General features: G+C 46.9%; 1 protein-coding gene across 3 annotated transcripts in view; it reads left to right on the top strand.

Annotated features, from left to right (window-relative positions):
• KCNJ16 (potassium inwardly rectifying channel subfamily J member 16) overlaps window positions 1–25,005 on the top strand; it is a 398,988-nt gene extending 373,983 nt beyond the window's left edge. For all 3 annotated transcript variants that reach the window (XM_069199835.1, XM_069199834.1, XM_069199836.1), the window contains one exon: window positions 20,098–25,005. In XM_069199835.1, the coding sequence (XP_069055936.1) occupies window positions 20,177–21,406 (1,230 nt within the window). In that variant the 5' untranslated portion in view covers window positions 20,098–20,176 and the 3' untranslated portion in view covers window positions 21,407–25,005. The remainder of the gene's footprint in view (window positions 1–20,097) is intronic.
• Window positions 25,006–26,992: the final 1,987 nt, after the last annotated feature.

The raw sequence follows: 26,992 nt of genomic DNA, 5'->3' as shown, positions 1-26,992 counted from the left end.
CAAGCAGTTACAATAGGAAAAGCACACAATCAGAAAAACAAAATGGCACAATATACGATCGGGGAGACAGCAATCAGGGGGGCACAAAGGGGTCAGAAGCGCCGGCGGCGAGGCGCTGAAAAAAGCGAAAAAAACGAAAAACACTTACGGGACGGCGGAAAGCGGCACACGGGTCAAGTGAAGCTAGTCAGAGCCCACTAGACCCCAGGGATGAGGCGCAGGAGGATGCCTGCGGGTGGAGGAGGGCCTCGAACACGCAAACAGCAGCGTGGTCAGGGGACAGAGGCAGGAGGCAGCAGGTTGGTGCTGCGGTCGTGGGGGGCGAGCTCAGGACCTGAAACAGGTCAGAGGACGCTCACTCGCGACGCGCAGCGCCAGCCATTAAGAAGGGAGGGGGGAGGGAGGAGCAGCTGGGAGGCGGGAGGCGGGAGGGAGCGGCAAATGGGGGCGCGAGGGGGGTGGGGCCGCAGGGAGGCAGCGGCAGGGAACGGGGAGCGCACAAGGGGCAAAACACTGAAAACAAGCAAAATACAAGCAGTTACAATAGGAAAAGCACACAATCAGAAAAACAAAATGGCACAATATACGATCGGGGAGACAGCAATCAGGGGGGCCCAAAGGGGGCAGAAGCGCCGGCGGCGAGGCGCTGAAAAAAGCGAAAAAAACGAAAAACACTTACGGGACGGCGGAAAGCGGCACACGGGTCAAGTGAAGCTAGTCAGAGCCCACTAGACCCCAGGGATGAGGCGCAGGAGGATGCCTGCGGGTGGAGGAGGGCCTCGAACACGCAAACAGCAGTGTGGTCAGGGGACAGAGGCAGGAGGCAGCAGGTTGGTGCTGCGGTCGTGGGGGGCGAGCTCAGGACCTGAAACAGGTCAGAGGTCGCTCACTCGCGACGCGCAGCGCCAGCCATTAAGAAGGGAGGGGGGAGGGAGGAGCAGCTGGGAGGCGGGAGGGAGCGGCAAATGGGGGCGCGAGGGGGGCGGGGCCGCAGGGAGGCAGCGGCAGGGAACGGGGAGCGCACAAGGGGCAAAACACTGAAAACGAGCAAAATACAAGCAGTTACAATAGGAAAAGCACACAATCAGAAAAACAAAATGGCACAATATACGATCGGGGAGACAGCAATCAGGGGGGCACAAAGGGGGCAGAAGCGCCGGCGGCGAGGCGCTGAAAAAAGCGAAAAAAACAAAAAACACTTACGGGACGGCGGAAAGCGGCACACGGGTCAAGTGAAGCTAGTCAGAGCCCACTAGACCCCAGGGATGAGGCGCAGGAGGATGCCTGCGGGTGGAGGAGGGCCTCGAACACGCAAACAGCAGCGTGGTCAGGGGACAGAGGCAGGAGGCAGCAGGTTGGTGCTGCGGTCGTGGGGGGCGAGCTCAGGACCTGAAACAGGTCAGAGGTCGCTCACTCGCGATGCGCAGCGCCAGCCATTAAGAAGGGAGGGGGGAGGGAGGAGCAGCTGGGAGGCGGGAGGCGGGAGGGAGCGGCAAATGGGGGCGCGAGGGGGGCGGGGCCGCAGGGAGGCAGCGGCAGGGAACGGGGAGCGCACAAGGGGCAATACACTGAAAACAAGAAAAATACAAGCAGTTACAATAGGAAAAGCACACAATCAGAAAAACAAAATGGCACAATATACGATCGGGGAGACAGCAATCAGGGGGGCACAAAGGGGGCAGAAGCGCCGGCGGCGAGGCGCTGAAAAAAGCGAAAAAAACGAAAAACACTTACGGGACGGCGGAAAGCGGCACACGGGTCAAGTGAAGCTAGTCAGAGCCCACTAGACCCCAGGGATGAGGCGCAGGAGGATGCCTGCGGGTGGAGGAGGGCCTCGAACACGCAAACAGCAGCGTGGTCAGGAGACAGAGGCAGGAGGCAGCAGGTTGGTGCTGCGGTCGTGGGGGGCGAGCTCAGGACCTGAAACAGGTCAGAGGTCGCTCACTCGCGACGCGCAGCGCCAGCCATTAAGAAGGGAGGGGGGAGGGAGGAGCAGCTGGGAGGCGGGAGGGAGCGGCAAATGGGGGCGCGAGGGGGGCGGGGCCGCAGGGAGGCAGCGGCAGGGAACGGGGAGCGCACAAGGGGCAAAACACTGAAAACGAGCAAAATACAAGCAGTTACAATAGGAAAAGCACACAATCAGAAAAACAAAATGGCACAATATACGATCGGGGAGACAGCAATCAGGGGGGCACAAAGGGGGCAGAAGCGCCGGCGGCGAGGCGCTGAAAAAAGCGAAAAAAACGAAAAACACTTACGGGACGGCGGAAAGCGGCACACGGGTCAAGTGAAGCTAGTCAGAGCCCACTAGACCCCAGGGATGAGGCGCAGGAGGATGCCTGCGGGTGGAGGAGGGCCTCGAACACGCAAACAGCAGCGTGGTCAGGGGACAGAGGAAGGAGGCAGCAGGTTGGTGCTGCGGTCGTGGGGGGCGAGCTCAGGACCTGAAACAGGTCAGAGGTCGCTCACTCGCGACGCGCAGCACCAGCCATTAAGAAGGGAGGGGGGAGGGAGGAGCAGCTGGGAGGCGGGAGGCGGGAGGGAGCGGCAAATGGGGGCGCGAGGGGGGCGGGCCGCAGGGAGGCAGCGGCAGGGAACGGGGAGCGCACAAGGGGCAAAACACTGAAAACGAGCAAAATACAAGCAGTTACAATAGGAAAAGCACACAATCAGAAAAACAAAATGGCACAATATACCATCGGGGAGACAGCAATCAGGGGGGCACAAAGGGGGCAGAAGCGCCGGCGGCGAGGCGCTGAAAAAAGCGAAAAAAACGAAAAACACTTACGGGACGGCGGAAAGCGGCACACGGGTCAAGTGAAGCTAGTCAGAGCCCACTAGACCCCAGGGATGAGGCGCAGGAGGATGCCTGCGGGTGGAGGAGGGCCTCGAACACGCAAACAGCAGCGTGGTCAGGGGACAGAGGCAGGAGGCAGCAGGTTGGTGCTGCGGTCGTGGGGGGCGAGCTCAGGAGCTCAGGATTGATTGATTGATTGATTGATTGAATGTTATTTTCAGGGTGTTTGCTGGCAATGATTCAATGAATGAATGTGCTTCTCTTTTCACTACCATACCACAAAATGAATATGTTAGCAATGTCTCATGTCTAGGAGAGGATGTGGTTAGTCATTCCCTCATGTTGATGAAGGCAGTAGCCAAAACTCATCCAGCAGTTAGCTGTTCTGAATAAAACATGGTGATCTAGGTCTGTGGTATCTCTTTCCAATACGGAAGCATTGTGGTAACACTGATTCCCACTCAACGCCTGGCATAGTGATGTAGATATACTATGCAGCCATTCTGCAATATTTGTGATGTGACACACACACACAATTTTAAAATTAAAATATGTTATTTATATATTTTTTAAATGTTACACTGAGTCACCGCCTCCATTATTTCCTATTAAAGGGCGTTGCAGTACTATTGATTGGTGATGTGGAGCCCCTGTTTTGATCTGTTTTTGACTGTGGTGATGTAGGAGGCTGGCCTGGCTTGTAGTGGGTATCAATGGTACTTACACCTTATGCCAGGTCCAGTTATCCCTTATTAGTAGAGTGTAGCAGTGTTCTAGCAGCTTAGGCTGATAGAGGTAGCAATAGCAGAGGAGCCAAGGCTGAACTAGGAGACATGCAAAGCTCATGCAATACCACTTATATCACATAGGTACTATATCATAAGGTACTTTATTTTAGTGACAATGTGCCAAAAATATCTCAGAGGATATACTCCCTTAGGAGGTAAGTAACATACACAAAATATACACAACTAACCAAATCAGGTAAGTAAAACAGTCAGAAAGTAGTGCAAACACTGTAGAACACAATAGGATGCAATAGGCCTAGGGGCAACACTAACCATATAATAAGAAAGTGGAGTGCGGACCGCGAATGGACCCCTAGGCTAGTGTAGTGTGTAGAGGGTCGCTGGGAGTGTAAGAAAACACTAAGGGTGTAAAGGAGACCCCACCCCAAGACTCTGGAAAGTAGGAGTAAAGTACTACTATTTCCCCAGAAACACACTAAAGTTGTGATAAAGGATTTTGCAAGGACCACAACAGACTGCAAAGCAGTGAAGACAGATTCCTGGACCTGAAGACTGGCAAAGGAAGGGGACCAAATCCAAGAGTCGCTACAGTGTCCAGGGGGGGCAGGAGCCCACTAAACCCCAGATGATGGTGCAAAATGGCTGCCTCTGGTTGGAAGAAGCTGGAGGTTTTGCAGCAACGAAAGGAGGTAGGAAGTTCTTCTTTGTTTAGAAGATATCCCACAGCGTGCTGATGGATTCAGAGTTGTTTCCTTGGAAAAATACTGCAAACAAGCCTTGCAAGCTGCAAGAGTTATGGTTGGAGAAAAGGGGTGCTGCCTGGGCCCAAGAAGGACCAGGATGTCGCCACTTGGGAGAGGAGACAGAGGGGGCCCTCAGCAATGTAGAGAGCCCTCAGACAGGAAGGAAGCACCCACAGAAGTCCTTGGACACGGGATCACAAAAGTCTGAACATGGCAGTCAACTCAACACTGCAAAGAGAGGTCCCACAACCCGGAGATCAACTTAGGGAGCTGAGCATCGCAGGACAGAGTGCTGGGGACCTAGGCTCAGGTGTGCATGCAGGATTTTTTGGAAATGTGCACAGAAGCCCTTGTAGCTTCAGATCACACAGTGCACAGGATTACTGTCTGGGGAGGGGAGGCAAGGACTTACCTCCTCGAAATTCGGACAGTTGGACCACTGGACTGTCTGGATCACTTGTGTCTACCACCTGTGTTCCATGGGCCATGCTCACCAGGATGAGAAGGGACCCACAGTACCAGTGAAGCTGAAGTTTGGTGCCTCCTGGAGCAGAGGGAAGATTCCGGTGACCCACGGGAGATTTCTTTGTGGCTTCCAGTGCAGGGGGAAGGCAGGCAGCCCTCGGAGCATACACCACCAGGAAACAGTCGAGAAGGCCAGCAGGATTAGACACTACAATGTCGCTGGTAGTCTTCTGGCTACTTTGTTGCAGTTTTGCAGGTGTCCTGGAGCAGTCAGCGGTCGATCCTTGGCAGAAGTTGAAGAGAGAAGTGCAGAGGGACCCTGATAAATTCTTGCATGCCGTAATCTGAGGAAAAGCCCACTGGAGAGACACCAAATAGCTCTCAGAGGAGGATTGGCCACCTAGTCAGGTATGCACCTATCAGGAGTGGTCTCTGACGTCACCTGCTGGCACTGGCCACTCAGAGGCCTCCAGAGTGCCCCCACACCTCTGGAAACAAGATGGCAGAGGTCTGAGACACACTGGAGGAGCTCTGGGCACCACCCCTGGGGTGGTGATGGACAGGGGAGTGGTCACTCACCTTTCCTTTGTCCAGTTTCGTGCCAGAGCAGGGACTGGGGGTTCCCTACACCAGCGTAGACTGGCTTATGTAAGGAGAACACCATCTGTGCCCTTCAAAGCATTTCCAGAGGCTGGGAGAGGCTACCCCTCCCTAGCCATTAACACCTATTTCCAAAGAGAGAGGGTGTAACACCCTGCTCTCAGAGAAAATGTTTTGTTCTGCCTTCCTGGGACTGGGCTGCCCAGACCCCAGGACGTCAGAACCCTGTCAGTGGGGTGGCAGCACCTGTAGCTGCAGAGAAAACCCCAGAGGGCTGGCTTGGCAGTACTGGGGATCCAAAGCGGAGCCCCCAGGATGCATGGAATTGGCTCCCAAATACCAGATTTGGAATGGGGGGACAATTCCATGATCTTAGACATGTTACATGGCCATATTCGGAGTTACCATTGTGAAGCTACATATAGGTATTGACCTATATGTAGTGCATGCGTGTAATGGTGTCCTCACACTCACAAAGTCCGGGGATATGGCCCTGAACTATGTGGGGGCACCTTTGCTAGTGCAAGGGTGCCCTCAGACATATAGGTGACTTATAAGTTACTTAAGTGCAGTGAAAATGGCTGTGCAATAATTTGTGCGTTATTTCACCAAGGCTGCAATGTCAGTCCTGTGTAAAGGTTTGTCTGAGCTCCCTATGGGTGGCAAAAGAAATGCTGCTGCCCATATGGATCTCCTGGAACCCCAATACCCTGGGTACCTAGGTACCATGTACTATGTACTAGGGAATTATAAGGGTTTTCCAGTATGCCAATTGAAATTGGTAAACGTAGTAACTAGCCTGTAGTGACAAATTTAAAGGCAGAAAGAGCATGAGCACTGAGGTTCTGATTAGCAGAGCCTCAGTGACACAGGCACTACACAGGTATACACATTCAGGCCACAAACTATGACCACTGGGGTCCTGGCTAGCAGGATCGCAGTGAGACAGGCAAAAACATACTGACATACGTGTAAAATTGAGGGTAACATGCCAAGAAAGATGGTACTTTCTCACACGTAACTATAGAAGTCCAGTTTATAAATAGAAACACTGGCCGGTCAGTGATGAACATACAGGAAAAAAACACAACAATGTTAGAAAAAGTAGGCTATATTTATTGTAACACACACTCTAGAACTAACTTTGGCTTATCTACTAATCGGAGATATGGACATACAAAAATGTACTTAGCAACAGGTATGTAAAGACATAAAGTAACAAGGACCCCTATGGAGGGGTCAAACCCTATACTAAAAAAATGGAATGTGAAAAATGACTCCCATACCACACTACCACCCAAGGACCCTTAGCACTGGGAAGTACTAAAACCCCAAAGGAAAGTAGGTAGGATTACCCAGGTACCTGCATGCAGAGTAGTAACTTTGGGTCAGTGTCCTTAGGCTAACATAATAGAGTTGCGGTTGGAGTTTTCACATTTTAGGACCCTTCCCAAGGACTTAAGGAAACCCTTTGGGACAAGGGATGTTGGATAGTGCCCCCACCTGTGGATACTCAGAACAATGGATTACCTACACCAGGGAGCCCAGGTGCACAGAGGTAAAATCATGTTGGAACCTCCCTTTGAAGTCCCATTGAATGGGGACCTTGGTTGCTCAGTGGCTGCTGTGACACATGGACCAGGTCAGTGGAACCCAGGCATGGATTCTGATAGAAGAGGACTTAAGGAAAGAGGAGACAGAGTCCAGACCACCGGAGGTGGCCAGGCGGTGCAGGAGGGCAGTGCTCATCCTTCTCAGCGATGCTTTCCTGTAGGAAGAAGTGCAGTTGTGAAGTCTATGTGATTCAGAAAGATCCCAGGAGTAGTTCACAGGTTGTACCATACCGGTCATCGAATTGCAGAGTGGTCAGTGGTCAGCAGGGAACATCAACCATGCTTGGCAAATGCAGAGAAGCATTGCACTGAGTTTGCAGGATTTGTGGAGACCAGCAAGTCCATGGTAACACTTGGCACGCAGGTCAAGGCCAGGCCTCAGCACGCAGGAGAGGCATGAAACAATAAAGGGCATTGACTTACTATTTCATGATGAGCATTTGTGTTGTAATTCACAGAAATCAATCTCAGATCTGCAGCAATGCTGAAGCTGAGTAGACAAGCACTTGACGCTGTACCTTGAAGCACATGGATGGCTGCTTGCATCTTCGTTTTCTTGTGTTTCATTGTTGCTACAAATTAACCTTTTTTTATTTATTTTTTATTTTGGGTAAATAAAAACAATGCAATCCCTGTACATCAAACAATTTGCATAGCAGAAAAATTTATGGCGACTCATTCTGTGGTGTTGAATTTTGTTCAGCATTAAGCCAGCCTCAAATCAGGCCCATTTGCAATAGTTCTCCATGTATCGCAAGGCAATGAGAGAAATAGTAGTCATACAACTCAGCCATTCAGATGAATCCCTACGCTAATCATTCAAATAAGGGTGAGAGGGGAGGGGGAGACAAAGGGGAAGGGTCCTTGCATCAATTGCTATCAGCCTGAATGGGTGAACCACTAGTTCTCCACTGCGGGAAGGACCAACGCGGCCAGTTTTTGTTTCTCTGCTTTAGCAGCCTCATCCCCACGCTACGGCCGAGCTGCAAGGTATGCCTGAATGGGAGACCATACATCCATAGGGCTGGAGTTAGGTGGCATCATTTCCTAATAGGCTGTTAACTGTTCCTTACAGTACACTGTGTCGCGCAACCAGTCCTGGCCACGGGGAGCCTGTCTTCTCCCCAGCACATAACCGCCCTGCGCTTAACCAGCACCAACAACAGTCCCACAAGTTTCCTGTGCTCGGGGGTTACCTCCTCAACATAACCCAGGAGAACAAGCTTAGGTGAGCGTGAAGTCTTCATCTCGATCATTTCCTCAATCAGACTTAGCACTGGCATCCAGTATTCTTTCAATCCCCCACAGCTTCACTCCAGGAGTAGAAAATCCGCCTCCGGCGTTATATATCTGTTGCAGCATGCATCCAGCCTGACACCCATCCTCCTAAGGCATTTTGGTGAATAATGTAAAGGGTGCAGAAATTTGAAATGAGTAAAGTGCAGCCTATAATTGGGTGAAAGCTCACGCATGTGCACACAGCAAAATCGCCATTCATTGTCTGGAAGGGCCTCGCTGATGTCCTCCTCCCAGTGTGCCCTAGTCTTTGGTGTCACTGAGGGTGATGACTTCTGCATGCACACAGCACACATATAGACTAGTAATAAGTCTGCAGGGATTTGGGGCCTTGCACACCAATTGTAATGCCTGGCACACCGAGGGTGCCGCAGGAAAGTCCGGGTAACACGCCCGCAAGTGTGCTTTAATCTGAAGATAAGTCAGATAGTTTAGAGCAGTATTGTGTGGCTCGCGGAGTGCCGACCCCAGGGAAATTAATATGCTCTCTGGGTGCAATGATCCCAGGGTGGCCAAGTGCAGATCACGGAGCCACATGCTCATCCCCCCCACCAATAACTGCGGGCTCACAAGTTCCATCACCGGTACCGAGGGCGCAAATAGCTCCTCAGCCCCAGTACGCCTCAGGCGCACCTGCCAGGCTCGCACCATGACCGCGACTGTGTCGACACTACTGGCCTTAGGTCTGGGCAGGCCAGAAATCACACCGGAGAGTCTGTCAAGCCACACTGAGTCACACTCCGGCACCAGATGTGGCAAATATCTAATGGGGTGCATCCAGAAATGCTCAAAATGTGCCTGTGCACAATTATAGTAGAGCGCCAGGTCTGGGGCTGCTAAACCACCCATTTCAAATGGTTGTGTTAGCATTTCCCATGAGATTCTGGGATGCTTACCCGCCCAGACAAATGCTATGAGTGCGGATCTTAGGCTCTTTAGGAAATTTGCGGTAAGGACGAGGGCGATATTGATAAACAAGTAGAGAAACTTGGGCAAAATTACCATCTTGGCTATGGCTATACGGCCAGTCAATGAAAGGGGAAGGGATTGCCAGAGCACAATCTTGTCTTCTTGACACTTGATGGCCTTGCCATAGTTAGCGGACCACAACTCATCTATCTCCCGGCTGAGCCATATTCCAAGGTACCGCACCGGGCTGTCCCGTCCCAACTCAGCGGGTATCTTGAACGGTACAGAACTGTGGTGTCTGACAATGGGAAAACCACTGATTTAGTCCAGTTTATTGTGATTCCTAGTGAGAGGTCACCAAAGCGTACTAGTTCATTCACTAGGATGTCTAGATGGAGCTGTGGATCACGCACATATAACGTAACATCGTCTGCATACATCGATACTAGGATTGGACGATGTCTGAATGCCAGACTTCTTTGTTTGTGATGCTGTCTCAGGCAAGCCGCCAGTGGCTTCATTGCCACTGCAAACAGCAGTGGTGATAGCGGGCAGCCCTGACGAGTACCTCTAGCCACCGGAAAAGGCTCAGACACTGTCACATTTTTTTTCAATCTCGCTGTTGGGTTAGAATACAATAAGCGGGTTAGTTGAATAAATATAGGGCTTAATCCAATCCTCGCCAATAAGCCAAACATATAAGGCCATGCAAGGGAATCAAACGCTTTTGTAGTGTCAAGAAACAGGGGTTGCAGCCGGACTGCAAATGAACTTTGCTAGTATCTTATTGCCTATGTTTATAACCGACAGTGGTCTATAGGAGTCACAAAAGCATGGATCTTTACCTGGTTTTAATATAATAACAATAATGGCTTCACGGAGCAAGGGTGGAAGAATCCCTTCCTCGAGGGCCTCCCCGTACATATCTAACAAGTGTGGTGCAAGCAGATCTGCGTACTCTTTATAGAAGGCTGCAGTGAGCCCATCCAGGCCTGGTGCTTTATCCCCGGGAAAGCTACCTATGACTTGTGTGATGTCTTTAACCGTGAATGGGGAGGCTAAGTATTGTCTGTGCAAGTTTTCCAGCCATAGCAGGCTAATGTCTTCAAAATATTCTGTCTATGCCTCCTGACACGGAATCTATGACTCCGAATACAGGGAAGCCCAAAATTCAGTTAGCACCATCTTGACTTCTTCTGTACCGGCACAGCATGTGCCTGCCGTATCGTGCAATTCAAATACATAGTCTTACCTGCCCTCTAGCCCCCTCATACCTCCACTCCTTAGCATCTTTTCCCAGAAAGCAAACCTCATGGAGTGCTGCTTCCTCATACTGAGACAGTTTTTCTTTCACCTCACCCATGAGAACACCAGACATATCTGCACACATACGCTTCTCCAATAAGGTCAGCTGGGCCTCTAAGGCCCAAAACACAGGCCGGATCTCTCTAAGCAAGCACCCCATGTTGCTTGGCGAGGCAGACCCCTCGAATCACAATCTTAAATGCCTCTCATAGTATGCCAGCTGAGGAGATAAAGCCTTTGCTGCAGCCTGATGTTGAGGGCGTGCGCGACTCTCGCGGTCAGCCTCAGAATCCAAAACCACGTTGAAATCACCACCCCACAACAGGGGCCCAGCACCTAGGGAACTCACAAGGCGCCAGACCTCCTAAAAAAACTCCAGGACATCTACATTGGGACCGTAAATGGACACCAGCCAGAATGGCCTATCCTGTAGTGTGCTCTACAGCATTACATATCAACCATTTTTGTCTGTGAGCACTTTCTCAGTACGGCATTGTAGCCCCTTTCTAAAAAGGATGGTCACCCCCTTGCATTTCTAGAATACGTTACCATATGGCTCTCCCCAATCCATCCAGCTTGCATCCTGTGCTTTGTGTCATTGTTCAGGTGTGTTTCCTGAAGCATGCAAACATCTATCACATGTCGTTGCAGATAAGTGGCACCAACCTCACCTTTTGGCCATCATTCAGCCCCCGAACATTCCAGGATAAACATCACACTGGAGCAGTTTTATCATGCGCTATGATAGTCACCCTATATCTCAATCGCACTGCGATTACCTCCAACCCAGCCACGAACCAAGTCAACTGCGAGGACAAAAGGGAGAGGGGAACAGGGAACAGGGATATTGCAAAAGACAAATGAACTAACCGTACTTTCACCACCCACTCTGTCCCCCAAACGAGCCAGTCTACCCATCCCACCCCCACCCAGTATCACATAACTATCAAAACATTTGGACTCATCCAGTGGGGTGCTGGCATGGCCGTCAGTCTCCTCCCATTACGGGTGAGTGGGCAAGAGTGTTTGCTACATCAGGAGTCTGACAAGCCGGCCAGCACCAAAGTGCAATGCAGTTGCAAATACTAGTAGCTCATGGAGTCCGGGGCAGTCCCATAGGCACCAAACAGGAGTGTCCACTCTCAGTCGTTGTTGCTTAAGTTGTATCTGTCCTCTGCAGTCTCCTGCAATCAGTACGGATCTACTTTCTTAGGGATGGTTTTCGCAAATTTTGCTGCCAGTTTTGGATCCCTGAAAAAATGCAGTTTGCCTTTAAGCTGGACATGTGACTTAGTTGCATATCTGAGGGAGTATTTTTCTTCTGTGTGGCTCAGAGTGTGCTTGACCTGGAAAATGCCCAGCACACCAGGTGTATAGTCCGGAAAGATTCTTAGCACATTGTTGTTATAGACGATGGGCTTGCGATTGCGGGGAGGTGCAGCACTGTATCTCTGTTCCTACAATTTAACAGGCATGCGATAATGGGGCACGCTGATGTGGCAGGCGGTGGCCGTGGGCCGAGGGACCCATGTGCCCGCTCCACCACCTGCACCGGAGGGAGCTCGCCCGGAAAGAGCGTTGACAACATTGTCTCCAAATAATCCTCCATGCACCCCATAGCCAATGATTCGAGGACTCCCAGTATGTGGATTTTGTTTCTTCTTGAGGGGGCTTCAAGGTCTTCATTCTTGTTTCGGATTACTTCGAGCACTCGCTCCATTTGAAGAAGACGTTCGTCTTCACCGCGTCGACCATCACCATGTCTGAGGTGCGGGCCTCCACCTGATCTAAGCTGGTGTCGTGATCATCCACCCTATCTTTCAGTTGAACCATATGATCCATCAGGTGGTCAAGCTTTGCATCTATACCAGCCAGGCTGTGCTTGAGATCCAGAAATATAGCTTTAATGGAGGTCGACTGGGAGTCCTCCTCCCGGGGCAGTTCGTTCATCGATTTGCTGGTGTGGCTGCTCTTTCTCTTGCCCTCGAAGGTCAACTTGGACTTTTTTTGTTCAGTTTTCCCCATGTCAGCAGGATTGCCCTCCTGAAGGTCAGAAAGCTCAAAAAAGGTGTTGCGCACCTCCAGCCACTACTGCACCCTATGTCTGGGGGACATGCCGCCTTATCTCTCAGTCCCTGGCCCTCAACAGTATGTGCCTTCCACCTCACGTATCTGTCCCTGGGCAGGCCGCAGGTGCCCCAGCCTCAGCTCCCTGCGTGACCCCGCAGCATGTCCCAGGGTTGCCAAGCCTGCTCCTGCCACCGTGAGCAGATCCTGAGATGGCGCTAGTGACCAGGGGGAGACTCGCACTGTCCGCCCAGATCTCACAGGCAAAAGTTTCGACTGACAAGCCACCAGCAGCCCGCTCCAGGGAGCAAGTCAGGCAGTCCTCCATCTAGGTGTCGTGGAGTCCCGGCAGGCTTCTGGTCACCTCCGGCTGCCTGCCGTCCGCCCCCCCGCAGGCCAGGCTCACATGTAGTCCAGCTCCAAGGCCTCCCTGTCAGTCTCTGAACCGCGTCATCTGTGTCAAGATCCTAGGGCCTCAGGTGCAGTGCCCTTGCACAATCCTCTGCTCCAAGACCCAGCTGCACCAGCACACTCTCCTGCGGCCTGCGAAGCAAGGGTGTGCTCCCGGCCCGTCCTGCTGATACTGTGATCCAGCTCCTCCTGATCTGGCACCTCCACGCAAGCGAGCACAGCACCATTGTCACTGCCCACACCAGGCACACCGGATGGCACTTCGGATGGCTGCCATGCCCATATTAATGCAGGATTTATGTCCCTGCCCCGCAGAGCCTCACGGAGTTGTTGCCATCTTGCAAGACAGCCAGGCCACACCCCCACAAATTAACCTTGACTTTTTATGGGCATCGATGCAACCCATGTATACACTTGGTTTTCAATGGCCATATGATTATTGATGAACAACTGTTAATAATGAAAGGTATCGAACAGCCATTTATTTTCAATGTAATCTAGAGACAGTGTTTGTATGATTTTGGAGTTTTGGCATGTTAACTTTTCTTTGACTGACATTTTGATTGACAGACCACCAGTCCAACATGCACTCATTTCTCTGAGATAAACATCAACATGGCACAACTGCCTTCCTCGCTTTCGCTTGATATTGATATGGATGAACTGTTTGATGGTGATTTAGAGGACGATCGACTTAGTTCAGTGTCGCTTTGCCTCAACTGATGTCGCTGCTTGACCTTGTGTGTGCGCACATTGAGCGTTGCTTCTGAAACATCTGGACGCTATTTTGTCTTCGCACTACGACACACTTACTTTTTCCTTTGCTTGACAAACTGTCACAAAATAGTTCTCTTTCCCACAGCCTTTACATATCTATTTAATGGTGCGACATTTACATTCATGTGGAAATGTAAATCCACGTCTAAAACATAGGTTTGTGTCCTTCAGTCTGTTGTGTTGGCCTGCTTTTCACACTCATGACTGATTCACTATAACACCTCGGCCCTCCATGTCAGCAGCTTGTCTTTCAGCATGCTCTGGCAACCATGAACAGTTGATCCAGACCAAGAGTTTCTCTCAGATTCATCGTCTGAATTAACCTGACAAGCAACGACTAATTACTCTAAGATGCATAACGTCTTCATCATTAAATTTGTTCAACTTACAGTGTTTGATGAGTTTATTGAGTCTCTCCACAAATTCATCATTGGTTTTGCCAAAGTTTTAGCATTCTTGTCTGAAAATGTATCTTTCATAATCAACATTTGGTACTGGATTGAATTCGAGTTTCAGTGCTTCTTCAATCTGATTGTATGTGACTTCATCAGTTCTCTGCATTTTTGTCATGGCTTTTTTCACACCATCACCAGCAAGATTGCTGAGATACTTGTTATATTTGGTAATCTTTCTGGTATCAGTCTCTTCAAGTGCATCAATGAAATCATCAAATGTCTCTTTCCAAGCAGCCTATCTTTCACCAATATTTTGCTTTTTTGGCAGTCTCAAAATGTGATGGGGGTTTCAGAGAAGCGGTAGCATTGTAGACCAGCGTGAAACTTACTGATGTTGAGAGTAGCGGGTTCTCTACGGTTCTTTGACATGTTGGCCTCAGGATCATCTTTAACACTACTTGGAACTGCGGCTTCTTTCTTAGCAGCCATCTGAAATATTTCACTATTCTGAAAGTCGCTTTTGGTTCACTATTCTTTGAAGCTATGAAGTTATTGAGAGCCCCACTCACCTACTTTGTGGACATATCCACTTCAGGTATGGATGGCTGGTGAGCACAGAACTGGGCACTTATCCTTGAGCCACTTTACAAAGTGACTCTCTAGAGGATTTGGTAAGTCATTTATTTCTTCTTTTCTAAATGTCAGTTTCCACTTCCTGACACCCAGTTGTTCTCCGCCTTGCAGCGCTTCTGTTCGCAGTATTCTTTGGCAAGTTATGATTTTCTTTGGTGGCGCTTCGTAAACCTGGTTGCATCCACCTTCATCATAAAAGCTCTGTATAATGTACAATTTTATCTTGTGTGGTACCTTTATGTATGGTCTGACCAGCAGGTTCTCAGCCGATGAAATGTAGACCCCTTAAATTGCTTTTTGTTGTCTTCAACTGCTTCACAGTGACTGGAGCTTCCCTTTGACTCCACATGTATGAAGCGTTGTTTCTGTATTTCAACAGTGACACACGTGGCATGCACAAGCAGTTTGCTTGGACCACTGTAAACTCTCTAGGAGAGCATGATTGTTATTCAGGTTACTTATACCCTATCTCGTCACTGGTTGTAGAGGCCTCCCCAACTTGGGTACCAGCCAATGATTACGCCACACAAGGAGCTGAATATTATACATCTTTATTCTTCTGTGTGTAACTGCAAACCTAGCTAAACCAAGTTTTCATTGCATTCTGCTTTAACAACTATGTAACACTTCTCTGGAGTTTGTTCAGAGCCAAAAGGGTTTGGTCATAAAACTCGCAAAACACTTCACTAGTTATGGTTAAAATGATGTATGTTTAAGGGAAAATGAAAAAGGACGGTAAGACTTTTTGGAGCAATAACTGTCTCCAAATGGAAAAATATAAATAGTCACATTTTTGGACTGGGATTCATACAATCACAAGATATAAGAACCTACCAGTATTTTAGCTGGATCTAAATCAGGAGAAAGTAGTGAAAGAATTTACTAGATGCACCAGTTTTTGGACCCAGACAAGCAAACATGAGGTCTCCTTGCGCACTCTTAGTCAGAAAAAGGCATGACTGCATACCTATTAAAGTACTCTCTATTAAGAAGCAAGTGACTTGAAAACCTAGTTTGCTCGCTAGGAACAGGAAAAAATGCCTAGAAAAATTAAAGTCATAAGTAAAAAAAAAGTTTTTTTCAAAAATCATATTTAAAAAAACGGATTTTATGGTCTAAATGACTACTCACTGGTATTATAAAGTCTTAAAAGATGTGTCCAAGGGATCTCATCATTGAGGCCAGTTACCTCAATGCAGAGTCTGGATACCCATCTTTGACCTTTTAGCAAGAGCCGCTTCTGGATATCAGGTCCTTTTTGTGATTTCTCAATAATCAACCAATTCATAGGACTCAGTGTGTGTCCATGAGCCACATAATGATTTCTCAATCTTGTTGCTATCTTCCAACATCTAATTGTGTTCCTGTGTTCAATCAGCTTTGCTTTTATTGAGACACATTAATCGCTGATATTGTAAAGAACACAGGTATTGAATCAAATAGACGCAGTTCTTAGTATTGGAACTGGGGTTGTCTTTCAGTTGCCATTTGTTGGGGAGTCCAGGGTCAACTTCTGTTTGTTTGGTCATATGGTTACAGACTTTGCACCAACCCCGTGGAAAGTGACTTGTCACCTTCTGAAGTTTCCAACTTGTGTTAATAAGAGATTCAACATTTTCACTACATCTAGTCTGTACTTAAGTATCTTTTAAATGTATTGATCTCTTAAAGGCAAAAGGTGTTTTTCCACTTACATCATGCTAGCACTGAGAATGGAATTTCTTTGTTACAATCATTTTCACACGGTTTGAGGGGGTTATATATGGTTACATGTGCCATCTTCTCCCCAGGGTTCCTTTGCCATGTTTCCATTCTTTGTGAGTAGGTCAGCCTAATCTTCAAAAGGCCTGAGTTTATTGCAGTTCCTCCATAGTCTTAAGAATTATCCAAAAAATATATTCAGGTGCTGGGGTCTAGGATGGTAACTGACAAACTGCAGAAGGCAAGGTTTTATGGTAATAGTATTCCTTTTGATGTTGATGATGAGATCAAGAAAGGAGATGTATTCCTGGGACACTGTGTGGGTAAATTTTAGGAAAGGATCCAAAGTACTGATTTAGTATAAAAAATGTTCTATGGGTGTCATATGCCCATTCCACATAATCAGGATGTCATCACTGAACATTTTCCATGGCATGATCTCACTTCTGTAGCAGTTTTTATTGCTGTAAATATGAGCTTCTCAAAATTGAGGCTATTCAAATATCCCAGACTTGGGGCAGATGTGCTACTTATCGTAAGTACCTTGGTGCTGTAGGTATAATGCATCTTTAAATTGGAAATAATTTTCCATTAGTGCCATAGAGGCAGATTCTGTGATAAAAAGTATTGGTGTGTTGGAAATCCATGCTCTCCTCCTTACAAGGTCCTCAATTACCAGAAAAGTGGCTTTTTCTGGGATGCTAGTATATAATGCTTCCACATCAAGGCAGATGTGTGTGGTGGTTATTCCCTCGAGATTCACGTCCTTCAGTAGATTCAAAATGTTTTGATATCCTTTAAGAAGGAGGGCATTTGTTGCAAAATTGCATGTAAAAAATGGTCACAAAGATTGCGAATGGATCAAGTACTGAATCGATACCGGAAACAATGGGTCTGTCTGTAGGTGAACTGATGCCCGTTGGTATTTGTGAAAGGATGTAAAAAAGTATGGAATCTTGTGATTTTTCTTTTGGAGGAAGTTAGCATCTTTTGGCGTGATCCATCCTATAGTTACTGCTACGTTGACAATGGTTTTAACTTTTTTACTCAAAGCCAGTTTTGTGTCAGTTTTGATTTTTGTGTAGTTTTTATAGTTTTTATTGGCATAGCCAACACGTTTTGTCGTATATGGTATGTACACCTACTACTTCATCAGGGCTACAAAAGACCAAGTACAATTCCCTCAGTAAAAACACTCCAATTTTATACAGTTGTGAACCTTCACCAAATGTGCCATGAGATGTGAGTAACAGCGCTTCACTAAAAATGTTGTGATGAGATCCACATAAAACTGAATGTGATGAAAGGCTGGAAAACCTCAGAGGTGAACAAGTGAGGGACAAATGCCCAAGTATAAAGAAACAATAGTAAACGCAAAACAAACAGACTAAACAGCATCTTTATCTGATGTGGCATTATTTTATATGTGCAGAAGGCCATACGCTAGTTACAGCTCAATGCATAAGAAATCAGAGATGATTACTTTGCAAGCTATAAGGTCATTACTGCTCAGTGCAAAAGAAACCAGAGAGAATTTCTGTGTGGTCTGAGTGTTTTTGGGAAAGTATGTGAATAAACTACCACCTGGCTAGTTAAATTATGACATTTTGGCCCTCATTACAACTTTGACGGGCAGCGGAGGCCGCCCGCCAAAGTTGCGCCGCAGGAATACCGCACCGCGGTCTGAAGACCGCGGCCGGCATTCTGAGTTTCCCGCTGGGCGGGCGGGCGGCCGCCTTAAGGCCGCCCGCCAGCCCAGCGGGAAACAACCTTCCCACGAGGACGCCGGCTCGGAATCGAGCCGGCGGAGTGGGAAGGTGCGACGGGTGCAGTGGCACCCGTCGCGTATTTCACTGTCTGCAATGCAGACAGTGAAATACAAAGTGGGGCCCTCTTACGGGGGCCCCTGCAGTGCCCATGCCATTGGCATGGGCACTGCAGGGGCCCCCAGGGGCCCCACGACAAGCCATACCGCCATCCTGTTCCTGGCGGCCGAACCGCCAGGAACAGGATGGCGGTATGGCTTGTCAGAATCCCCTCGGCGGCGCAGCAAGCTGCGCCGCCTTGGAGGATTCAAACGGGCCACGGGAGACTGGCGGGAGACCGCCAGTTTTCCTGTTCTGACCGCGGCGTTACCGCCGCGGTCAGAATGCATTGCGGGGCACCGCCAGCCCGTCGGCGGTGCTCCCGCGTGCCGCGGCCCTGGCGGTTCTATACCGCCAGGGTCGTAATGAGGGCCTTTGTCATTTATATCATTTGCTTTGGCAGTTAGAATGTTTTCTTTTATTTTGCTTGGTTGATCTAAGTGCAGTCTGTAGAATTAGAGATTTACAGGATAATCGCGTTCTCCACCTTGCAAAGCATTCTTCTAAGGTTGAGCAATTCATCTGAAAACGAGGGATAAAAAGTTTTGAACAATGAGATATGCGTTTCAGGGGTGTAATGACATCATTTGAGTCCTGGATGATTTTGTGATAGTCAGAAATGATTGAATTTGTAAGCCAGATTCAAAAGAAAAATCTACAGTGGATAATTATGGTTAACCAAAACACAAAATAGGCACAATTTTTATCAAAAGGTAGAAGTGGATTTATTTAGGTATGATATGCAAAAATACAACATCGGAAATCATTTGAGATCCTAAGGCACAATAAGACAAATGTATGATGGCATAAAATAATAAAAACATGACTGGAAGCTCGGCATTTGATTAATACGTGGGACAGCACGCCTGTTCATCATGTGGACATATCATGGCAGTTAACGTTGTATTTAACATGCAAATTTATGCGTGAAGAAAATTCAACATAAGCACACATACATTCTATTAGATGCATCTTTGACTTCAAGAATATAACCAAGGATATGGGCCTGATATATATTGTGGCAATACTGATATTCAATTGCAACAGCAGCAGAATATCCTTGTCGCCAAAATAGTGGTCCACACACCGGGTTTGCTGGTGGACTGACCATTGGTGTAACCATAATTGAAACAGACTAGCTCTTCCTCTGATGACCAAACGGAGTTAGGGCCATGGGAGGCCTACCTTTATGTTCGCCCATCTATTTTAAAATCAGCGGACATACAGGTTAATTTTTACTGCCCGTCACTGCCAGAAAAACCCTGGCAATAAGGGACAGTGAAAACTGCTCAAACCTCCTCTTGCCATGGGAAAGAACTCAGAAGCATTGAGCAGTGTGAGATCTTACATGGCTATGGGAATATATTTTATTTTCAAAAAGAAAATCTCTTTTCAGGACTCTTTTTTAATTACAATTTTGAAAATGCCACTTTAAGAAAGTTGCCATTTTCTTACCTTAGCCATTTAGGGCCAGATGTAGCAAAGGTTTTTACCCATTCTGTGTCTATGGGAAACAGTGTTCGTACATATGGCCCTTAGTTCCTACAGCCTGTGCCTGAATCACATGACTGGGTGACTATTTGAGCAATAGATCAACCTTTTATGACATCAACCCAAGTGCCTTGTCCCTGTACTACCTCATTTTCCCTTATTACAGTGTTCTCAATTATGACCACTAACTTTCGTATCAATGTATTTATTGCAATGTAAACACTCTAATAACGTATCGATATCAAACTATTAAAAACTTTTAACATTTGTTGTCTTTTAGGTTTTTATAAAGCAAGAAGACTCACCCTAATATTCGCTGACACCAAGCCCTTTTGACACTCTCCAGGGTGGGCAGCATTATGATGAACAGAAGCCTTAGTACCTATGGCTATAGTACCTATTACGAAAGCACAATATCCAGACGAACATTTCAGAAGCGATTCCTTCAGAAGGATGGGAGCTGCAATGTGTACTTCAAACACATCTTTGGAGAATGGGAGAGCTATGTGGCTGACATTTTCACTACACTGGTGGACATCAAGTGGCGCCACATGTTTGTGATTTTTTCTTTATCATACATTCTGTCCTGGTTGATCTTTGGTTTCATTTTTTGGATCATTGCTCTACAGCATGGTGACTTAAACAGGGAAGACAATGTACCTTGTGTAGACAACGTCCGTACTTTCAGTGGGGCATTTTTATTCTCTCTTGAAACACAAACAACCATAGGCTATGGTAATCGCTGTGTGACAGAAGAGTGCTCAGCTGCAATAATCTTAGTCACTCTCCAGTCAGTTTTAAGTTGCATTATCGATACTTTTATCATTGGGGCAGCAATGGCTAAAATGGCTACTGCCCGGAAGAGAGCACAAACAATACGCTTCAGTTACTATGCTATTGTAAGCATTAGGGATGGTAAGCTTTGTCTCATGTGGCGCATTGGGGATTTTCGATCAAACCATGTAGTGGAAGGAACTGTAAGAGCCCAACTTCTACAATACAAGGAAGATCATACAAAGAGAATTACAATGGAATACAAGGACCTTAAGTTAGTCAGTGATAAGGTTATTCTAGTGGCACCAGTGACCGTTGTGCATAAAATTGACCATGAAAGTCCATTGTATTGCATGGACAGAAAAGCTCTGGCTACTGGCTGCTTTGAGGTTTTGGTCACTTTTGTCTATACTGGCGACTCAACTGGAACTTCACACCAGTCCCGAACATCTTACTTACCACGAGAAATTTATTGGGGTTTTAGGTTCAATGAAATTTTGCAGGTGAAGAAAAAATACTACAAAGTAGATGGTACCCAGTTTGAAGAGATGACCGAATACTATGCTCCTTTTTGCAGTGCCAAGCAACTTGACTTTAATGAACAAGAGTACAGCCGAGCTGATAATCGCCCAGCTCAAAAGACAGAACGGGCTGCTAATCAATCAGCTAATGAACCTGCAGATGCACCCAGAAGGGCAGACAATGTAACACAGTCAGAAGCACAAGTGCTTCACAGCAACCTAAGTACCAGAGAGCTGTCCTTTGATGACGGACTTACACGCCTGAGTACTGCTTCACTGAGCTCCCAGACCTAGTCAGAAGATTTGAGGATCACATTTTTTGTTAAACGAAAAAAACATGTATTTTGCTGCCTTAACTGTTATTAACCTTCATATATCGCACTGTACAGCAAAGAAGCTCACTGAAAAAAGTAGCCTGACAGTATCGAAAACTAAGGCATCGATTTTGCTAAATGACCCATCCGCTTTCAGCCTAATGACCAACAGTGAAACCTCGATACAGAAGAATGAATGATCCAACTGCATTCTAGGACCTTTTGCAAACCACGTGTAGCACTGTCGAGCAATCCTCTTGAAGGCAAACAACCCCAGGGAGCTAGTGTAGGGGTGGGGAAATATGTGGACAGAAAAAACACTCACACCATTTCAAAAGATTGCGTGAAAATACGTATTTAAAATATTTTTGCAAACATCTTCTACTATGTGTATCCTATACCTGTGATGTCGGCCGCAACTCAGTTCTTCTAAACTCGCCAAATCACATCGTTTACGCTATCTATCAGCAGTGGCGGCCGGCAGCTTTGGGAGGGGGGTGGGCAGGGCACCCACACCACAAACACACACACACACAGACTCATTCTTTCACACACAGACACGCACGCACGCTCATCCATTAACAACAATCATTCCATTCAAACATGCATGCACGCACCAAACATTCATTTTACAAGATCATACACATTCATTCTTTCACACACACTCTCACACACGCACGCACATCCATTAACAACACTCATAACACTCAAACATGCACGCGCTCACCAAACATTCAATGTAAAACATAACACACATACATACACACACACACACACTTACCTTTAGCCTCCAGGTCCCAGGAGGGTTGGGACTGCTGCCTTCCCTCATTGGCTGACCTTAGGGAAGGCAACAGTCCCAGCCTCGTCACAGAGTGGGATGGGGTCAGTGAGACTGCTGACCCCACCTCACTCTGTGACGAAGTGTCACTGATTGACACTTGCCCTGGGCGCTTCAGGGCTTGAACTGAAGCACCCAGGGAGAGAGTCAATGGGTGACGCTTTCCTCGTCACCCAGGGGACGGCCTCGAGGCACCTTTGCTGGGCCAGGAGGTCACGCCCATAGGAGCTGTTATCTCCTCAGCCCAGCAAAGTTCAGCTGAGGCAGCCAGGAGTCTGTGCAAATTGCACATGGCTCACTCCTGGCTGCCTGACCTGAACATGAAGAGTGTCTGTCAGGCTGACCTTTGTTCAGCCTGACAGACACTCTTCATGGGGTGGGGGGGCGTGGCCCCTCCGCCCTAAAGGACGGGCCGCCACTGTCTATCAGACATCTAGCAACCAGGTGGTTAATCTGCAAGAAGTTTACCCAGCTGGACTCCTAAAAACAGCGTGACCGCCCAACAGCCTGGAGAGAGTGAGAGTTCGGGGCTGGAGGAAGAAAACAGCACGAGCTGGTCAGCTGTAGAACCCATTTACAGGTATCATGGAAGGCTGGACTAATGTTCTCGTGAATCGTGTCTCCCTGACTCCCATTACGCACTGTGTCATCAAGTTTGAAAGGAGTGCAAGTGGAGAGTGCAGAGCCTGTATTAGATGCAGCTGAAAAAGCCCATGTGTGAAACTGTTATGATTATCAGCTGAATTTGAGAAACGAAGCTGTAAAGCTCACAAGTTGTTGAACGGGTGCTCAAAGTAGCAGCAGGAACAGAAAGACTGAAATTTGTAAAGAACCTGCTAGCAGCTGCCATCACCTGATAAGTTTGACAATTTTCTGATCCTGTGGCAATGAGGGTATTAAACTTAAATGCATTTTAGTTTAACCTCAGACGTGTGGTACTTGGCACGGATGATGGTAGTTGAACTTGCATTCATTTTTCAGTTACGTTGTGTGCATTACAATTTATATGCAGTTACCTTCAGGTTAAAGGCTAACAAAATATTCACATCATATTTTGTTCTTTTTACCTACCTGCTGGCTCACTCATCCCACTCACAAACCCTGCCCTGTTACACTCCTGGTTAGAATTCCCATACTTTTTCTGCTTCGCTAAGTTTCCACCTATGAGAAGGCGTGCCTTGATGAGAGTACAGATTTACCTATCTATAAAACCAAAGCCCACTACTACAAAAGTGTGAATAAATGTACCCTTGCAGCATTGTTTGCTTTGTTTTCTGATTCTGAGCTTTGTTGCTACAGTCATTTTAGCTTGTTCAATGTGCAGGGAACAGCCCTGCTTAGAAAACAAGCTGAACTGACTACAGAGAAAGGCCAGAATCATAGAACAATGCTGCTATGCCCAAAGCAATAAATAGAAAAAAACAGAGCTCAAGCTGCTTCATTTACACACTCCCAGTGGAAGGTCTGCAAGTTGCAAGGAAGGGAGGGTCGACGGGCCATCAGCAGCCCAAACGCTCTACATTGAGTACCACTTGTCCAATACAACACAGAAAACCCTGGCTTAAAATTTGTCTTAAAAACTGAAGAATGTGCTGCAAATGTTCATTTACTTTCATAGTTATGTGTTACTGTTTTGCAGAACAGACCTTAGAGGGCCAACCACTACAGACACCGGCATCCCTTTAAGTTGACGACTTGCAGCATCATATCGCCTTTTGCATCAAGACACTTCGTTCACATACTTTTTTTTACTGATACATTACCTGTCTCTAGAATAATAATTGTACTCTAAAGTGCATGACTGTGTCCCTCTTTACTCCTACCATCATCACTTTTTGAATGGTGGTTGTAGAATAGGCACTTGCCAAGAGTAAAAACTGAATGTTCAGTTACGTAATTAGTGATCATTTAATTAATCTGCCATCTGTACCAAGACACTAGCCCCCTTGTAATAACAGAGTCATTTGCACACAGTGTGTTATTGAGTACACTGGGTAGTCGAAATCCAACCCAGGCCTAAATCTACACCCATAGCAGTGGCAACTGGTTGAAGAGCTTGACAGTCGACTACTTTCAAATTACATGTTCATAATCGCTTCTTTGCATAAAAGAAGATAATATAGGAGAGAGTTTCCTCATTGAGAACCTTCTACCACAATATTTTCCTCCGTCTTACCTGTTTCTGCTCAAGCACAAAGTCAATTAAAGTGCTTACATTTGACCAGACAAGACCTGCCTGCAAGGAACTGAAGCAATTTCGGATAGACTTTTGGCTCTGAGACCTTTCCTGGCATAACTTTCAGCATCACTTTCGGGCAATCTCCCCATCAGGCGACGGTCACAAGGGCAAGCAGTGATCCGCTTCACTGGCCCAGGCAATGACCATTCTTTATTGGGAATCCGCATGGGCTCAGCAACAAAAGACAGGCCAAGTAAGTCGTTTTCCAATGGAAGTGTTGCCCAACAATTCCCTCAAAAGATCTTCCAGACACACCGTTTATTTTGATTCCTGAAGAAAAACACATTTTGCTGCTGTATTAACTGGAGCAGTCTGACCTGTGTCTTGTAGAGAATGACGCTTTTCAGGCTGGATACTTTAAAAGTGTTTAGACATTGTACTAATACTACATTTTTCGCACTATATCTATATTGTGAACTTTTAGTGTCTTAAAATGTTTCTCGTATGCGATTGCAAAACCAAATGTGTACCGACTCATTTATAAAAAATACTGCTTGCTTAAGTGCTTTGTTTACCAGAGAAACACCCGTTCGCCAAGGGCAAATCGCATAAATTATGCACCACCTCCCTTCCACGTCTTCTTTTGCGTTCACAAACTGCGTTGCAACATCAGTGCAAGCTCATGCCTGCCCTGTTACACGGCTGTCAAACATCATTTTGCTAGTTGTGGCATTTATCACCATTTTCTGGCCCACTCACATGCTGTCCACATTTAAGCATGAAAAGAAAGCCTCGAGGGGAAATGTAAGTAATTTTCCCAGACGTTCTGCCAAAATCACTACAAATACACACAATATAACTGTTTTACCTTTATAAATGAGTCTGCTAAATTGCATGAACGTCATTCTGTTGTGTCTAGGGACGCAACTGCAACTCCGAGCTTGCCCCTTGCAACTCCAGGCATTGTATTTGTAACCACTAAGAGGTGAAAAATTCAGTGCTATGAACACAGAGAGCTCGTCCTTATGGACATCGGTTCTGGAGCTCCAGTCTCCTTGTTGTTTGTTAATGTTTTTATTACACACTGACAGTAAAAAAACATATTCACTGTTAGTATAATTAAAAGGGTGTAAAATTAGTGGAATGTGATCCTCCCCTGCTGCTGAGGTAAGTAACAAATGTTTTTAAATGTATGTTGTGTGCATGCTTGCAGGTGAGAGAGTGTGTGTGTGTGTGTGTGTGTGTATGTGTGTGAGTGAGTCAATGTAAAGGTCAAATGGTGTGTGATGTCACTTCTGCTACCCCTGGCCTTTTGGCGAATTGACCTTTATGCTACATTGAAAGAATGTGAGCTAAAAGTGCAGGCCTAACTGAGCATTTCGCACCTGTGCTTGTACAGCTTTAAAGGTGGCTCAATTGGCGACTTCAACCGGCAAACACGGGCTCCAATCGCTGTTTTCTTACATTGTGAATGATATGTTGAGTATAGATCATCTTTTCGCCTTTCAAATCTGATCTTTCATCCATCAAAACTGGAGCAATCTGTAAGTTAACATCCAGTATTAATCATTAAGATAAGGTTTCTTAATATTACTTGGCCCTCATAACAAGTGTCCCAAAAGTCTGGATTTAGGTGTTAACCTATGTTTGAACCCAAATCAGGACTGTAACATTTTAAAAGCTATGATGACTCCGCACACTGCAGGGTGCCTACACAGTTTTCGACAGGTAAAATCTAGTGCACATAAAACAGGCAAACAATGCACATTTCAAGTTTCATTATCTCAGGCTTTGAGATTGTGTTTCTGAAAAGTAAAAGGAAAAGTTTGGCGAAAGGCAGTCAAAACCTATACACCAAACTTTTTGTATATTGAAAGAAGGATGGCTGTTCCTTTCAGTATAAATAGTCGAACGCAGGTGCTGCAGTCATCTCTAAATATGACGGATGATAGTTCATTAGGGTGGCAAAGGTAATGCCCTCTACCACGCTGCCAGATAGGGTACCTTTCTCCAAACTTTAAAACAAGCCTTAAATGAGTACAAGCAAGGGAGCACTCGAGTTATCACTCAGGACACACGGGACACCCAGTAACACGGCCAAGTCTGTATTGTGTACAGTATATCGGAATGACATGGTGCAAAAAAAGGTTGGTTTCAAGAACTTACAAGTTCCCTTTGCAGAGACCTGTGATCAACTGAAAATTCTGATCTGGGGCCATGCTAGTGAGAGTAGTCTTGCAACTCTAGCTTCAGATTTGCAATTTTAATCTCTGTCCCTCAAATGGCTAATATGCATAAAACCGGCGTTTTTTACAGTAACAGTAAACTGCTGTTTGCTGCCCCATGTGCACAGCTGTCTTATGCATAGTGAAAGGTGCCCTCCATATGCAGGTACTACTATGCAATGGCTACAGACTGGCAAGATCAGCTAACGATTATTCATTGCTTTTTGTCTACCTTCTCAGTCACAAAGCACTGATATATTTCCTTCCAAATTTGAGGAAAGGGTTGAAAAATTGTTTGTGGCCTCACTTTCATTATGATTTGCA

Source organism: Pleurodeles waltl, chromosome 7, assembly GCF_031143425.1.
Source record: "Pleurodeles waltl isolate 20211129_DDA chromosome 7, aPleWal1.hap1.20221129, whole genome shotgun sequence".
Classification (NCBI taxonomy): Eukaryota; Metazoa; Chordata; class Amphibia; order Caudata; family Salamandridae; genus Pleurodeles; species Pleurodeles waltl.
The sequence above is the reverse complement of the archived record's forward strand: the minus strand, read 5'-3'. Positions and strand labels throughout refer to the sequence as shown.